The sequence below is a fragment of the Gymnodraco acuticeps genome, unplaced genomic scaffold (genome assembly GCF_902827175.1).
Source record: "Gymnodraco acuticeps unplaced genomic scaffold, fGymAcu1.1, whole genome shotgun sequence".
Lineage (NCBI taxonomy): Eukaryota > Metazoa > Chordata > Actinopteri > Perciformes > Bathydraconidae > Gymnodraco > Gymnodraco acuticeps.
The window spans coordinates 4,195,866-4,211,633 of record NW_022989768.1 but is presented as its reverse complement, the minus strand read 5'-3'; the positions used below and the strand labels follow the sequence as shown (position 1 = coordinate 4,211,633).

General features: G+C 42.5%; 1 protein-coding gene across 11 annotated transcripts in view; it reads left to right on the top strand.

Moving 5' to 3' along the window:
• The window catches only part of cbfa2t3 (CBFA2/RUNX1 partner transcriptional co-repressor 3), a 41,736-nt gene extending 26,200 nt beyond the window's left edge, over positions 1-15,536 (top strand). For 2 of the 11 annotated variants that reach the window (XM_034216769.1, XM_034216841.1), the window contains exons 4-12: positions 109-198; positions 936-1,117; positions 3,337-3,620; positions 4,113-4,198; positions 5,305-5,635; positions 6,095-6,163; positions 6,856-6,909; positions 8,597-8,787; positions 9,806-15,536. In XM_034216769.1, the coding sequence (XP_034072660.1) occupies positions 109-198; positions 936-1,117; positions 3,337-3,620; positions 4,113-4,198; positions 5,305-5,635; positions 6,095-6,163; positions 6,856-6,909; positions 8,597-8,787; positions 9,806-10,177 (1,659 nt within the window). In that variant the 3' untranslated portion in view covers positions 10,178-15,536. The remainder of the gene's footprint in view (positions 1-108; positions 199-935; positions 1,118-3,336; positions 3,621-4,112; positions 4,199-5,304; positions 5,636-6,094; positions 6,164-6,855; positions 6,910-8,596; positions 8,788-9,805) is intronic. The other 9 variants (XM_034216850.1, XM_034216817.1, XM_034216799.1 and 6 more) reach the window with 9 other exon arrangements.
• Positions 15,537-15,768: the final 232 nt, after the last annotated feature.

Genomic DNA, 15,768 nt, shown 5'->3' with positions numbered 1-15,768 from the left:
CTAACTTAAAAAAAAATCCTTTTTGGGACTCCAGCTACTCTGTAGGATAGTGTTGTATTAGTTTGTCTCTTTGTGACTCTGCCAACCCTCCGTGTTGTCTTTGGGCAGAACTCCACCCTCACCATCGAAGAGTTTCACTCCAAACTTCATGAGGCCACCAACTTCCCTCTGAGGCCGTTCGTCATTCCCTTCCTGAAGGTAAATACTGATTGATGTTTATGCGGCCAGTGTTCAGGACTGTGTGTGTGTTTGTGTGTGTGCAGACACTGTATGTATGTCTTTCCTCTGTGCTACTTCATATTTCTCCTTCCAAACAGAAATAGAGAGGCTAAAAAGCAAACCTAGTATTGATTGGAAACCTTCATTGTGTTTACTGTAGAAAATATTGAGGTGTGCTTGTGTTTGTCTGTTTGCACAATTGTTGTGTGTGAGTGTGTCAGACCCCGTGGCATGTGATGAGCCTCCACATCTGGGATATTACAGCAATGGCTGCGTTCTATCAATCAGACAGTTCTGAGAGGTCTATTTGACAGCACTGACACACACACACACACACACACACACACACACACACACACACACACACACACACACACACACACACACACACACACACACACACACACACACACACACACACACACACACACACACCCTGGAGGGAGAGAGAGAGAGACACATGGCAGAGGAAGGTGTCAGGAGACCTCTCTTATCTCATCCTGTCTCTTCATCTACCACTTTCTTTTTTCTCTCGCTCTAATCTGGCATTATTTCACTCTCACCCCATCTATCTATTATTCCAGCATGACTTTCTAGCTCACCTCTTGTCCACTTAACACGCTGCTCTACTGTTACATCAGCTCAATAAATCTATATATTTCCTTCTACAATGTATTTCACTTTTAATCCAGAGTTTTCTGTCTTCTCTCTCAAAGGCAAACCTGCCCCTGCTGCAGAGAGAGTTGCTGCACTGTGCCAGGTTGGCCAAGCAGACTCCAGCTCAGTACCTGGCCCAACACGAGCAGCTTCTCCTGGACGCCAACGCCAGCTCGCCCCTCGACTCCTCCGAGATCATGTTGGAGTTGAATGAGCACGGCAAGAGAAGGACCCCTGACAGGTAGCGTATCTCCATTAATTACAAAAAAACACATACAAACACACTTCAGAGGCGGATGCGCACACACTTTGGCAGACTCTTGCCCACGCTCTGTTTTATACGACTTATTTAGAGGTATTTTAGAATGCCAAGTGACAAGAGGAGGCTATAAATCTTCGGTGCGGGAGGCGGAAGTCTGGATATCCCCGATGCCAGGTTGGCTCTGCCAGCTGTCTGGGAGGGAGGGGTGAAATAAATGCAGTGTAGGAAAACAAAGACAGTGTGTGAGAAGAGCAAAGAGAGACAGACAGGGAAGGGAAGAGGGAGTTAAGTACTGTAACTGTCCTCAGCACAATCCAAAGACAGAGCGTAAAACCAACAACGAGCTGCAATGGTCCCACATTTCTCAAGAAAAATGTGCTTTCTTCCATTTTCTTCCTCCTTCACTTCCTGGCACTGTCCTTCTTCTTTCCTGATCACCTTTTCACCTATCTGTCTTTCTCTATCACTGTCTTTATCCCCCTCTCTCGATCCCTCACTTCCTCTCTCGTGCTGCCTGGCCTGTGGGCTCCCAGCAGCTGCCCATATGCCAGGGATGTGTCCAGATGGTGATGTGCTGACCGTAACACTGAGCACATCCTGAGCGGGGTTTGGGGAGGTGGGCAGTGGTGGTTTTGGATGGGACTAGGGCTTGGAGCTGAACGTGCAATTCCACTGTAATCCACACACCTCCGCCTACTGACCTGTGGTTTATACACAGCTGGGGGGAGGGCGATTTAAGCTGGGGCAGGGCCTACATCGCGCCAGCTGTTCCTCTGAGTTGTCAGATACTACAGCCAGGGATGTGTACGATTATAGCCATCATACACAAATATACAAACACACACACACACACACACACACACACACACACACACACACACACACACACACACACACACACACACACACACACACACACACACACACACACACACACACACCATCTCCATGGGGTAGTGCTGCATTTATTTGCTTTGATCCCCAGGATGATAAATAGTGATTTGCATCCAGTGCCTGACTATTGCCATCCAGCTAAACAGATTAATATCAACACTCCCATTTAAACTGTCCAGATGGCTGGAAAACACAACCTCTCACACACACTGACTTAAAGTACACAGACAATAAACATCTGCCAAACACATAGCATTCAGCCCATATTGCCCCTAAAGCCCGAGAGCAGAGTGGGAGGGAGAGGGAGAAATACTTGCAATCTAAGAGTTGGCTGAGGGATATTCAGATTAAGAGCTTGAGTTGCAGGGTGTACAGTTGGACTTGGCTTTGTTTGCTACATATGGTGTACAGCTGTGCAAACGCTTTTGTGGAGGCCTGCCTTACTCTAACTGAACAAAAAGGCTCTCAGCCAGAATACATGTGTGTGAGTATGTGTGTTTGCATACACCATGTGAGAGTTGTTGTTGAAAGTTTGTGTTCCTGAGGTAATCTTAAAAAAACACTTTGAGAACACAAACACCAGAAATGTATGATATCAGTCTACTTGTTTAGCATGTTTTTACAGCAGGTCATTTTTCGTCTGTTGATCTGATCTCAAGGGCATTCTGGTCTTTAGCCTGGCAAAGCCATCCCATCCCACTGTTTTCACATTACTCATTGTGGTCTGGCAATGCCAGAGATGGACTAGCTGGAGAAACATGACGCACTAAACTTATTTCTCTTCCTTTTGACAAATGGTGTTACAAAAACCTCAATGAAAAAAAGTTGAGAAGAGAAAATAGCCTCAATAATGGCTTTTGTTTTTAGATGCTAGTCCAGTAGGCTTCAAAAACCATTTCTGATTGGTTCAGTGTTTATTTAAAGCAGTTAATCGATTCTTTGGTAGATTTTTGTGGAATAATGGTAAATGTGGTAGTGGAAACAGAGATTAGAGGTAGTCTGTCTCAAGTGGAAAATAAAAACTAGATTGTACAAACAGAGATTCGTTTTCCTGTAAATAATATGTATTTTCGAACACAATCTTTTGCTTAGGGGTGTCCTTTTGATACTGTATTCTGCTAGCTGCGTGGTGCTGACATTATCTGCTGCCAGGCCAATTATTTTAAAAGGATATCGGAGTCTGGGCTACTACAAAATATCAATTATAGTCGCCTCACTGCATTAAATAGTATCATGGTAAGGCTTGCCATATACAACATCACATCTATGGTGGTTTTAACCCACTCCTATGTCTTCCGTTGCAGGACAAAAGAGGGCTCAGAGAGAGACGGCATGCACCCGGAGCACCATGCTAAGAGGCCCTGCACCATCAGCCCCAGTCAACGCTTCAGCCCCAGCACAGGTCTTCCTGCTCACCCGCCTCCCAACGGCCTCCCCAACCACCCTCCCAACGGCCTACCACATCCACCCAACCCCCAAATGGGACCCCAACACTATCGCTTAGAAGACATGGCCCTGGCGCACCAATACAGAGACGCTTACAGACATAATGAACACCGCGACACCCGAGACAGGCACAGGCCGACAGGTAGGACGGCTGCATTCACGCAAATCTATGGCTCTAAAGTCCTCAGTCATACGGTCAAGATTATCTGCTGGTGTATATCTAAGTGGGGTGTATGTAGAGAACAAAGGCCAGTTGTCAGCCCGGTGTGATAATCCTTGTGGCAGTGCGTCTATATAAAGACCACATCCATACATGCCTACATGCTACAACTGTGGCAACCATATGCCTTCCCTCTGCTTTCCCAAAAGGAAACACATGAATTATTTGCCAAATTGTCTCACAGACGAGGCTATGCAAATACACAATATGTTGTTTTGTTTGAAATAAAAAATGTCAATCACTAAATTGACAACTTAACAATAAGAAAAAACAAGAAAATTAATAGGTCAAATCTATTCTGAGAACCACCAGAAATAAATAACGTTTTGAGTTGGCTGCTTGGAGTCAGTGATACAATATACTAAAGTCTACTGTGTTGAAGTGCTGCATCTGAACCATGTTTTTGTCTTGTAGCAGTGCATGGAGCCCGCCAAGAGGAGGTGATTGACCACCGTCTTACTGATCGAGAGTGGGCAGAGGAATGGAAGCACCTAGATAATGTAAGTATCAGCATGATAGCTATGATTAAAGTCAACCCCTTATTGGTTTCATTCATGAAGGAGTGGAAAAAAAGAGCTAAGAGGCAAACAGGTGATCGAAGCTAATTTTAGTGGGACAGGAGCTGTTGACAGACAGAACAACCTCCGTCCCATCTGAGTGTGCAGTTGACAGACAGCTGACCATAAGAGGTCTGTGTCAGAGGGGTGAAATAACAACAGATATACACCTATAAGGCTTTCTGGCACCCAACTATAAGAAGACAAAATCATGTTCACTAGACACACACAACACACACACACACACACACAGAAAAACAGGGCCCCAGATGGAGCTCAGGACCCAGCAGAGCGCAGCTCCAGCTGGGGAGAGCAGCTGAGACAAGAGCTGCAGTCATGGAGAGAACCGGCCAGGCCTGGACCCCGGCCAAATTAGAAACACTTCACTGAAATAAATATAGCTAACTCAAAAGGGAGGGAGGGAGTGGTGAGACAGAGGGAAGGAGGCAGAGACAGAGAGGGAAAGATCAATGGGAATAATGATATGAATTGAATGTCAACCATGTAAAACACATTTAGCAAACCTGGCCGGGTCTGGAAACAGGGCACCGTGGAAAAAAAGTGACACTGTTTACAACATGGGGGAAGGAAAGAAAAGAGAGGGAATCTGTTGAGTTGGCAGGGAACGGAGCAGAATGGTGGAAGGAATGGGCTCGACTTTTTCATCAGCAGCCCAGCTGTTACACTATTGTTGTTGTAATGCTTTTAGACATTGAAATTCACCAACAAGCACACCGTCCATGAACAAAGACAAAAACACACAGAAACATTCACGTGCACGTCTGCTACGTGGTATGTCTTTAGGACGTATCAAAATATTGTGTGCAGATTTACTGCAAGGTTCCAAAAGCGACCTTTGCCTTTTAAATGTGCTTTCTTCGTGTGACCTTTGACATTTTTTCATGGATTTATACAATTTTGTTTAAGTAAAAAGTATTTACTACTGTGTAGATGATACATGTTTATCTTTTTGGGGGGACTTGTTCTTTGTGACGTGGGAATTTGCAATTTGAATTGAATGGGGCACTTCTTCCATTAATTTATCACAGAGTGACTTTTCAACTCATCAGCATCCTGTCCCATTGCAGCTCCTGAACTGCATCATGGACATGGTGGAGAAGACGAGGCGCTCTCTGACGGTTCTGCGGCGCTGCCAGGAGGCCGACCGGGAGGAGATGAATCACTGGATCCGGCGTTACAGCGACGTGGAGGAGATGAAAAAAGGTGGGAGCAACGGACAGCACTGCCTTCCTCCTCCTCCTCTTCCTCCACCTCCTCCTCCTCCTCACCACAACTCCTCCTCCAACACAGCTAGCAGCAGCGAGTCACTGCCCGTAGGAACTCCCTCGGCTGCTGAAAGGCAGACAGGCAGACAGACAGGTAGACAAACACACACAGGGCAAAGCAAAACACTTACAGCAAGATAGCGCTTGTTCAAAATGCTAAAATAAAAATACCTTTGTATCCATTTATAAAAGTTAGATTATGATATTTTTCTGAAAATGCACAACTCTAGATTATGCTTTGAAGCAATTCAAATCAAGTTGCAACATCTTAGATCTTTAAAAAATGTATTATAACCTAACACAGCTAGCATACTTAATAATGTTATACATTTGTATTCACTTTTCTTACTCCCGTATTTACTCCTGAATTCTATTTCTTTCACAAAAATGACTGAAAAGGTGAATGATGACTTATTTTCTGATGTGATCACACATTGTTTCAAAACAAATAATGGAAACTATAGGGTAGTCTTGTGGATGTGTGTTTGTGCAAATCAAGAGTCTTTCACTGTGTGCAACTGAAACTGAGACTGTGCCTGCTTGTGTGTTTCAGAGATCCACAGAGACTTCTTACACAGGCCTCCATCAGGATACCTGCCAGAAGAAATCTGGAGGAAAGCCGGTAAGAGTCGGGCGTCCCCGTTTCTATATTGTCTCCATTATTGACCCCAGACAGAATAACAACACACACACAAACACAGAGTCCCCACCATAAGTCTTTACGGCCCTCATCCTGGCCATCAGGACACACAGAGCAGAGGCCTTACAGCTGCAGGTCCATCAGGGCAGAGGATTGGAGGCCCTCTGTGTCATTAGGGCTAAATGCTCTCCATCTGTCACCACTATGAAGGGCAACTGCAGTTAAAGCTGCAGTGAGAATGCATTCACCTGGCAGGCCGCAGGAGCAGAGACCAGGTCGGAGCTTAACTGGTCTCTGTTGACCTGAGATACACACCCTTTTAAGTGTTTACACCTTATTTTGATTGTTTTGTAGCAATGCACACAGTACACACACTGACTACTGAATCCAATCCAGACATTTAGATTTACAGACAAAATAATCCTGACCATGGTTATTCTTTTTCACTCAGTTTGTAGCCCAGGTGCATTGCATGGGCCATCTTGTATGGTGAACATTAGATAAAGCCCATCCCAGGAGTGAACTGGTTCAGCCCTTGTTCCGCCCCAGTCCCAGCACTATTATACTTCAATGCCCAGCGGAGGGAAGATGCTGCTGCTGTCGGAAAAATGCTGTGCTGCATTTTCACCCGCAGAAAAAAAAGCTCTTATTAATTGCAGTTGTTTTTCATACAGGTACTACAAGCATCCCACTATCCCCGGCACTAAAACACCTTCAAAACAGGCAGGGTGAGTAACAAACCTACATCATCTCACGTGTCTGTCTGTGTGTGTGTGTGCGCGTGTGTGCGTGTGTGTGTGTGTGTATGTGTGTGTGTTAGTTTGTTGTGTGTGTCACCTCTATCTCAGCAGCCAGGTAGTCCGCAGCACCTCTTGCTTTTAATTAAAAACAGACACGCATTCTCTGGTCTGGTTCAGGTTGAGAGACTGCAGTGCTTTTAAAAAATAAGATCTGAAGTGTGAAAAGGAAGACAGAAAATAACACGTCTCAGGGACTTACAAAATCCCTGTGGAATTAAAATGTTAATATTGCTGTCCCCGTGTTTTCCATTAAGTGCTAATTGCCCCAGCATCTGCTATGCAGTCCCCTTGATAAGAATTAATTAAATTTGCAAACTAATCTTAGTGGTGCATGCATTAGGCCAGATAATTGAGAAGCTCAGGATAATGCAGATAGGGTTTTGTAAAGGAGAGAAGAAAGAGGAAGAGGAGGAGGAGGGGAAAAAAAGGAGTAGAAGTTAAATGAAGGATAAAGGTAGGGAAAGATGGAATGAAGGAAAGCATTGAGACATGTATCTGAGTGTAACTGTGTGTTGACATGATTGACAGAATATTCACATTTTAGTATAAGAATCAAGCTCAGACATGCACACACAGCCATGTGCATACAGTATACAGCAAAGAGCTGGATAAGCCTCCCCCACTCCTATCTTTTGTTACAGTAGTTTGAAACAAGTGGAGTGGAGTGGCAAGGAAAAGTGACAGTTATTTATGAGTTCCCTCTCAAACAAACACTGACTGCAGGAAATAGGGAGCAGTGGAGAGAACGATATCAGTCTCACCTCCTACTTGGGTTGGCCTAACACACCTGGATAGCCACTTGTATGTGTGTCAATCGTGTATAAGGATGTCCTACTGTACATGGCACATCTGGAGGAGGTGGAGCAAGGGAAAAAATCAAATGTAATCTTTTAAAATGTTTCTGTCTTTGATGGTACAGGAAAATGAAAACCACATTAGCATATTAATGAATACTACTTATTTGGAAACCTATTTATCAGGTGTTTGAAACCCATAAGAGAAATCATGTAATGTAAATGTGTTGTGCACCATGAGGCAAGTAATGAAAGATGCCATAAAGTAATCACTCCTGCCTCTTACTAAGAGAAGACTGAAATAAGTATCTATTTTAGACTGCCATCTGGAAAGGAGTCTACACACCTGCCTGTTGTAAAAACACAGCTTCCTCACTCATACTGTTTGTGCTTCTGCCAGAAGCTTTGTAGAAAGCCCTGCAGTGGGGATACACATGCCCATTGGTGGGGAAATTATTTACTTTTCTCTGTGAACATTGTCTAGCAAATTATAATAATAGTATGTCTATGATATGATGGCAGCCATGCAAACAGGGATTCCTCGGATGTTGTTTGAACAGCCAAGTTAGTGACAAAACTTTGGAGACATCTGCTGTTGTCAGCACTGGAAATGATTGTGGCCAGACGTGTTTGAATTAATTATTGAAGTTTGGCTGTTTCCCTTTTCTGGAAGAAAGTTTTAAATCTTGGATGATGTACATCTGTTCGCTGAGATACAACAAGATGGCAGCTTAAAGAGTCTCAATAAAGGATGACACAGCAGGCAGGATGGGACGATGACCGCATGCACTCACACCTCTCTCTCTCTTCCTCTCTCTCAGAGGAGGCCGTGAACGAGGTGAAGCGACAGGCGATGTCAGAGCTGCAGAAGGCGGTGTCAGACGCCGAGAGGAAAGCTCATGAGATGATTTCAGTAGAACGATCTAAAATGGAGAGGGCGCTGGCCGAGGCCAAGAGGCAAGCCTCTGAGGAGGCACTCACAGTCATCAATCAGCAGGAGGACTCCAGTGAAGTGAGTATCACAGACACCCCACATGTCACCTCATTCTCCAGTGTCTTGTTCTTAAATCTAATTTCACCTTCTTGATTTTAAAGGCTGTAAAACAAAAATGATCTCAAGATTTCATAAATATCTGTGAAGTAACCTAAAGGAAATTATTTTTCAAAAGTTTGAATGAGGCTGTCTTTAAGATATTAACAGGATAAGGGCACAACGTCTACCTGAACAAAAGCTGCTTTACTCACAAGGCCTTTACTTTATGCTAAACAGCCTCATCCTACATTAGGAGAGTGCAAAGATTAAACAACAAAATATCTAATAAAAACAATGGCCAAGCGTGAGAAAAAAAAGTGAAAGGTTCTTAAATATAACAGAAAAGCTGATCCCTGATGCAATATTCACAGGAAATAATCTGCTCAAAATGTATTGAACATAGTTTGCATTGTTGTGCAATACATATCATTTAAAAAATCTATACAATATGTAAGTTAACGTAGTTCAGGTTTGGTTAGTTTACTCCATGATAGAAACGGGGTCCTTTAAGGAAAAGGTTAAGAACCACTGCTCAAATTCTTGACTCGTTTTTTATCGCTACATCTATCACCATAAACCTTGTTCCCCTTGTCCCTTAAGTTATCCTGTATTGTGAAATACACACAGCTGGTTGCTCTTGGTTTGTTGCTACACCATGTTGTCATGATTGTCGAAGTCCAGTTGTCAGTGTAAATAAAAACAGACAGACCCAGGTGGTCGGAGAAGAGAGCCAGGCGTAGAGCCTTCACAGAGCAGTTGACCACCACCTGCTGGTTACACAAACTGCAGGCTTTGGACCAGGACTTAAAGCCTTACAATCCAAGCCCTGTGCAAAGAGTAGCAGAAAAACCCTTGATACGTCAAAGATTATAATGGACTATTTTATAAAGTAATCACTTTTTTTAAGGTTTCATTATATTTATGTAAGAAATATTTAACTGTGCTTTCCTGGGACAAAAAAGAGACTTATTTTTATCAACCCACTCTCTCCCCACTGTCTCACCAGAGCTGCTGGAACTGCGGGAGGAAAGCCAGTGAGACGTGCAGCGGCTGCAACACGGCTCGCTACTGCGGCTCCTTCTGCCAACACAAAGACTGGGAGAAGCACCACCATGTCTGTGGTCAAGGCCTGCAAGGGATGCCAGGGAGCACCCCCTCCTCCTCCACAGTGTCCTCCAGTGCGCCTCCCACCCACTCGGAGAGCACCCCTCCAGGAGCCTTGTCCTTGACAGGCCAGAGTAGTATTGTGGGAGGGGCTGTCAGCGGCAGTGGAAGTATGTCTGCGAGTCCCAAGGAGAGCAGCTCCAGCAGTGCCTCTCGCTCCACAACTCCAGCCACCCCCGCCCTGCTGGATGCCACTTCTCGCTGACGTCTGACGCTTGTCCCCTCCCTGAATACTGATGCGACTGTGCTCACACTCCACACAAAACCAAACTGAGGAATCTTCATCGCACACTGCTCCCTTTCCTCTCCCCCGACTACTTATTTCCCTGTTACTCTAAGCTCTTCTGGGAATCTTCTCACTACCTGATGATAGACTTTAACCGTTCATCTTTACCCAAAAAATAATTGTTCTGTCTTCGTTCTTTCACAACTACAGCCACAAATACAAAGATTCCAGCCTGGCGTTCAGTGTAGTGAAAAGCACGAAAAGTGTCTCCTATCTGAGTTCAGTCACAGACTCATATCGGATGTGTTTGATGAAAATTTGACTTGAAGATGTGCCCTAAGTTATTGAACACGTTGAACCTGTCTACACAAGACAAGTGCTTTAGTAAGGCAATATTAATAGGGGGATGGCTAGGCTGATTAGCACTTGGATTGGATTTCCCTTTAATTTAGCACCAATGAGAGATCAGTAGTCAGCCCTGAGATGTGTACTACCAGTGCAAACAGCTCGCTGATGTGGCACTTATTCTAAAGTGAATATCTTTTTTTAAAGAGACGAGGGAAGGGAAAAACCGTGATGCGACTTATTCCTCAAAAACTCAGCTTAGTATTTATTCAAATGTTTCTTTCTGGCTTTAAGGTAAAACAAAGAAAAGTCCAAATATTCTAAATGAAGAATAGTAGTGATGGTGATGCTGATGTTGACGATAATAATGATATGAAAATAAATTTAAACTGCTAACTACCTTGCTAGCGAGCCAAGAAAAATCTACACCGGACTCACCTCTCTATACCATTGTGAACCCAAATGAATTCAAAGATGAAAAATAACATGATCCAAACCTTTGTATTACACTGCCAAAGTGAGTAAGTAAGCGATAAGGAGAAGCACTCATCTTATAACCAAACGCAAAGCAACATCACCTCCTCAGCAGATAAGTCAGCCCTGAGAGGACCAGGCTGCAGAGGAGCTGCAGAATGGGAGATATTCAGACATTTAAAAATACAAACTGTGACCTGCTTTGATCTGCAGCTGCCTCCTGCAGTCTGGACAAAACTATAACAATCCCTCAGTGACGGCCCAGACTCGTGAAAATGGACAATGCTGTGAACTTGCCTACAAGAAAGACTTAATTCAATGGATGGAAACCCTGCCACAGTGTGGTTTTTTGAATGGTAATTAAGAGGACAAAAAGAAAAAAAGAGGGAAGTAAAAGCTACACAGCCTCAAAGAAGGTGACCATACAAACACGGCGTAGGAGCTGCCAAAAACCTCAAAACAAGCTTGAAAACATTGTTTGTGAGTCATTTTCTAAAGCTCTACAACGAGGAGATATTTCAAGGAATTGCTGTTACCTTTACATTCACTCCCTCCTTTTCCAAAGCATGATAAACTGATGACAGAGCCTAGTGAAGGGCGTGTAGACTTGGTTCTCCTCTCTCTTTCTACCTCCCCTCACCCAACACCTCCCTTCTACGCTCTTCCCCGACTTCTGACTGGCCCTATCCCTGGCCTGCTCCGGACAGAGCCTCTGAGCAGTCACGTGGGAAGGGTTCGAACCTGCTTGTAGATATTGTTCCTCTTTTCAAATTTCAATAATGTCTCTTGTCGCTGATGTCCACATGTGCTGCCCTTGTGTATATCCAGAAATACAGACTTTGTTTTGGTTTTGTTACTTTTCATTTTCCTCCTTTACGTTCGGACGGAGCAGTGAAGTCAGAGCAAGGAGGACTGTTGCTAATGAGAGGAAGCCCCACATTGTACTTATTGTTTGATTTGTTGTATCTATATTATTGAGATGAAACCCCTCTTGTAGAATATTTTGTATTGCTCGCATTGTAAGACAGTGAGAGGACAGAGGTGCAATATGAAGAGAATTCAGCTACTGAATGGAACCTCAGCAACTGCCCATAGGGTGTCATATAATATAGATACATATAAATATATTTAAAGTAACATCGGTAACTTAATGTGAATGTACATAGTATTTAAAGAGGTCCAAAAATGTGTTTGCCAAATAACAGAAACCTTTAAAGTTTAATGTCCAGAATATGATTTTCTCACAGTACATTTATTTCTAAACATTTCTCAAATGTCCTTTTCTTTCTCTCATACTATTTTAACCCTTTCAACTTTCACTCAAATCAAAGTGTCCCTGAGTGGAGGAAACTGTTGGTAACAGGGGTAAAGTGTCATAATGCAGCTGAAAATGGATGAAAACAGATTTAAGGGTGAATGGACACTACAAAACTTCCAGAACATATTTTGTATTAGTTTATTAGGCCTTAATTTACAATATTTGAGAAATACAAATCATACTGCACCACAAAAAACCTTTGACAAAATTAATAAAATGTATTTGACTTTAATCTGATTATTTTATGCAATGGTAAAATAATCCATGCTTCATTCACCCCAGGTCAGTTTTCATCCTGCAGGAGGGGCCTCAACAGTGTATCGATAAAAAAAAGCCCAACTATATTTAATAGTTACAAAAAAAAGGAAGGAAATAGTGGTGGTTCAGTTTCAAATTTGGATAATTCAAAAATAATCAGGAATTGTAATACTTATATATTCTATTATGTCATGTGTTCTCTTCCTGCCACTGACCCTCTATTTCTTTTAGTCCTCATCATCATATTGTGGTGTGTGTGTGTGTGTGTGTGTGTGTGTGTGTGTGTGTGTGTGTGTGTGTGTGTGTGTGTGTGTGTGTGTGTGTGTGTGGTGTGTGTGTGTGTGTGTGTGTGTGTGTGTTGTGTGTGTGTGTGTGTGTGTGTGTGTGTGTGTGTGTGTGTGTGTGTGTGTGTGTGTGTGCGCGTGCGTGCTTAGGAGTATTTGTTTCACCCAAGGTGCAGGATAAGCCATTACATAATATGCCAGTATTAAGCTACAGTAAACCTCTAAGCTAATTTTGATACCTGATCTTTTTTTTCAATTTTAACCGATTATTGTTTATTTCAACAAAAAAAATCTCCAACCTTTTTCCATATATTTCCACATTCTCAAGGAATGTGATCACCTCTGTTTAACACAATTATGTAAAGCCCCAGACCTTTACTTACAGTAAAGCAATAGACGGCATGCAGCAGCCTTTGTCAAACAAATGTAAGATTGATAATCGTAAACTCCCAAAAGTTGGCTTCATTTACAGTTGGACCACAGACCTTTGTTGTAGCAGTGACTGGCATAGGAAAATTGTTCATCAACATCTCTACTAAGTTAATCATTTTATTTGGACTATCTGCGATACATAATTCAAACTGCAAGGTACCCCTGCATCTGTGTGTAGCATTTATGTATGTGTGTTATAATTACTTGGATATGTTGTTGGCCTCAGCCTTCTTGTGTCATTTTCTCCTTATCCCCAATGTCTATTTCCTCCACTTCTACCCCGCACCCTCTTTGTAACACCCCTTCACACTAGCTACCTCCTGTGACCATACAGCTAACCACCAGGAGAGGTTGACCTGGACTTTGAAAAGCTTGGCTGAGAGCAGACGTGGAAATGCACATTCAAAGCAATCATATATATCTGTCTAAACATTTTAAAATCAAAAAAAGTGTTGAAAGGAATTGCCATTACTCATGATGTGGAGGAATATGTATTCCCACCAGACCTCAGCTGCCTGTTTGATCACCTTCCACCAACTGAACTGCTGGGATTTAGTAATAGGTACACATACAGTCAAACATGCATATTACCAAACTGAACACTCAACCATTGACATGCCATTTGTTGTCCAAAACCAATAAAAGCACAGACCAAAGTACTCTATTGCCATAATAGGCTTTGACACAGTGTGTATTAACAGACCAGAAATAATAAGGTTAGAGCTCCACTACACCAGGTAACCAAAGTGTCTGAAATACACACAATCAGGGCACAAGAGTGAAGAGCATGCTTAATGAACCGGCTGACTTTCAAATGTGTAGAGTTATTTTTCAAGCAATCAAAGCGCTTGTTGTCTACATATTGACTAGTGCTTCTATAAAAGATAATAGAAGCTTCTCCTTAAGAAAAGCCTACTGATTGCGTGTTCTTACAGTTACAAAGCCTTGCAGAGATAAAATGAATGCATGGTGGGTGTGTGTTTGTGTGTGACTGGTGGTGTGTGTGTGTGCGTGTGTTTTTGTAAAAAAAGGAAAAACATTTGCTTCTTGTCTCTGTACAAACTACTTGAAACTTTCAGAGCTTTAATGAAACATCCCAGACAGACTATGGTGGCATATCTATTCACAATATATAGCAACAGCTTTGTGCAGTACAATACTGTGTTTGCGTACAATATTCAAACAACATTTAATGGCAGTTCCATTCAACTCCTCAATGCTTTTGATTGTGCATCCTTGTCTGCAAGTAAGCCCTTAGAAAAACTAAACAAAACCAAACATAGTAACCACTTATAAATGACCAAAATACAACCAAAATATACAACTTTTCTTTTAGATTTCATGTTGGTTAAGGGATTTGTGTTATTGTCCCGGCATTAGAACTTCAACACGGTTGATTGTGTGGGTGTCCTTCACTGAGATTATCCCTCCTGATTTAATTGAAAAGGAAACAAAAGATCAATGTTCTGTTCAGCTGGGTGCTAGCTTCCTTAATTTAAGAAACAAACGAGATGTGTTATATTCTTTTCTCTGTACAGATAATACAGATGGCAAATGCATAAGGGCTCTGCTTTTGTGAATATTATCCAAGGGTCTCCGAACACTTTACACCACCCACTTTTCTGTTACTATGTACATGATATGGGCAAAACGCATGTTTAGAAAAGGCAAAGAATGGCAGGTTGGCATTTGTATCTACTTACCCCAACCAATAACTCTACCAATGAAGTTTCAAGACTCATCTGATGACACATCCTTCCTGTGAAACAGGCACTGATGAAGAAAGCTAAAGTGGCAAACAGTGGGTACAGCACTTGTTTTCCCTAAAGCTATGGCTCAGGATGGCCCTGTTTATACCTTTACATAAATGGAAACAAAGGTTTATGTTTTGTTATGTGTAGGGAGGCATTCTATACTGTATTGTGCAATACATTATTACAGAAAAAGCATTGTTCTGTTGGAGAGGTTGGCGCCTTGAAGATCTTTCTCCTTTTGTTTTATTTCCCTCTTCAATAAGGTAATGTTACCGTTTTTAGATGAAGTTAACTGTGCCAGAAGAATTCAATTCTGATTTGTATTTATTTCTTGCATGCTTTCCTCCCTGTTGCTAATACCGCTCTTTAACTGTTCGCTCTGTTGGATGTGTGAAGCTGTAAAACATTCTAATTCAGGTTATTGTCTGTGTTGAACAATGTAACTGTGTAATTAAAACATGAAATGAAGTATTCATCACTCTTATTGCTTTTCTTCTTTAAAGGGGCTTTCTAAATCTGGCAAAGCTAACATGATATGGCTGCCGGATTTGGCAATTATCCATTGTTATTAGTAAATCATTACTTGCACAATATGTAAACTTCAGTCATATTATTTCCACACCTTATGTCTACAGCAGGGGCGCCCACACTTTTTCAGCTTGGGAGCTACTTTTAAAATGACCGCCCCTGCCCAAAGTCAGATGG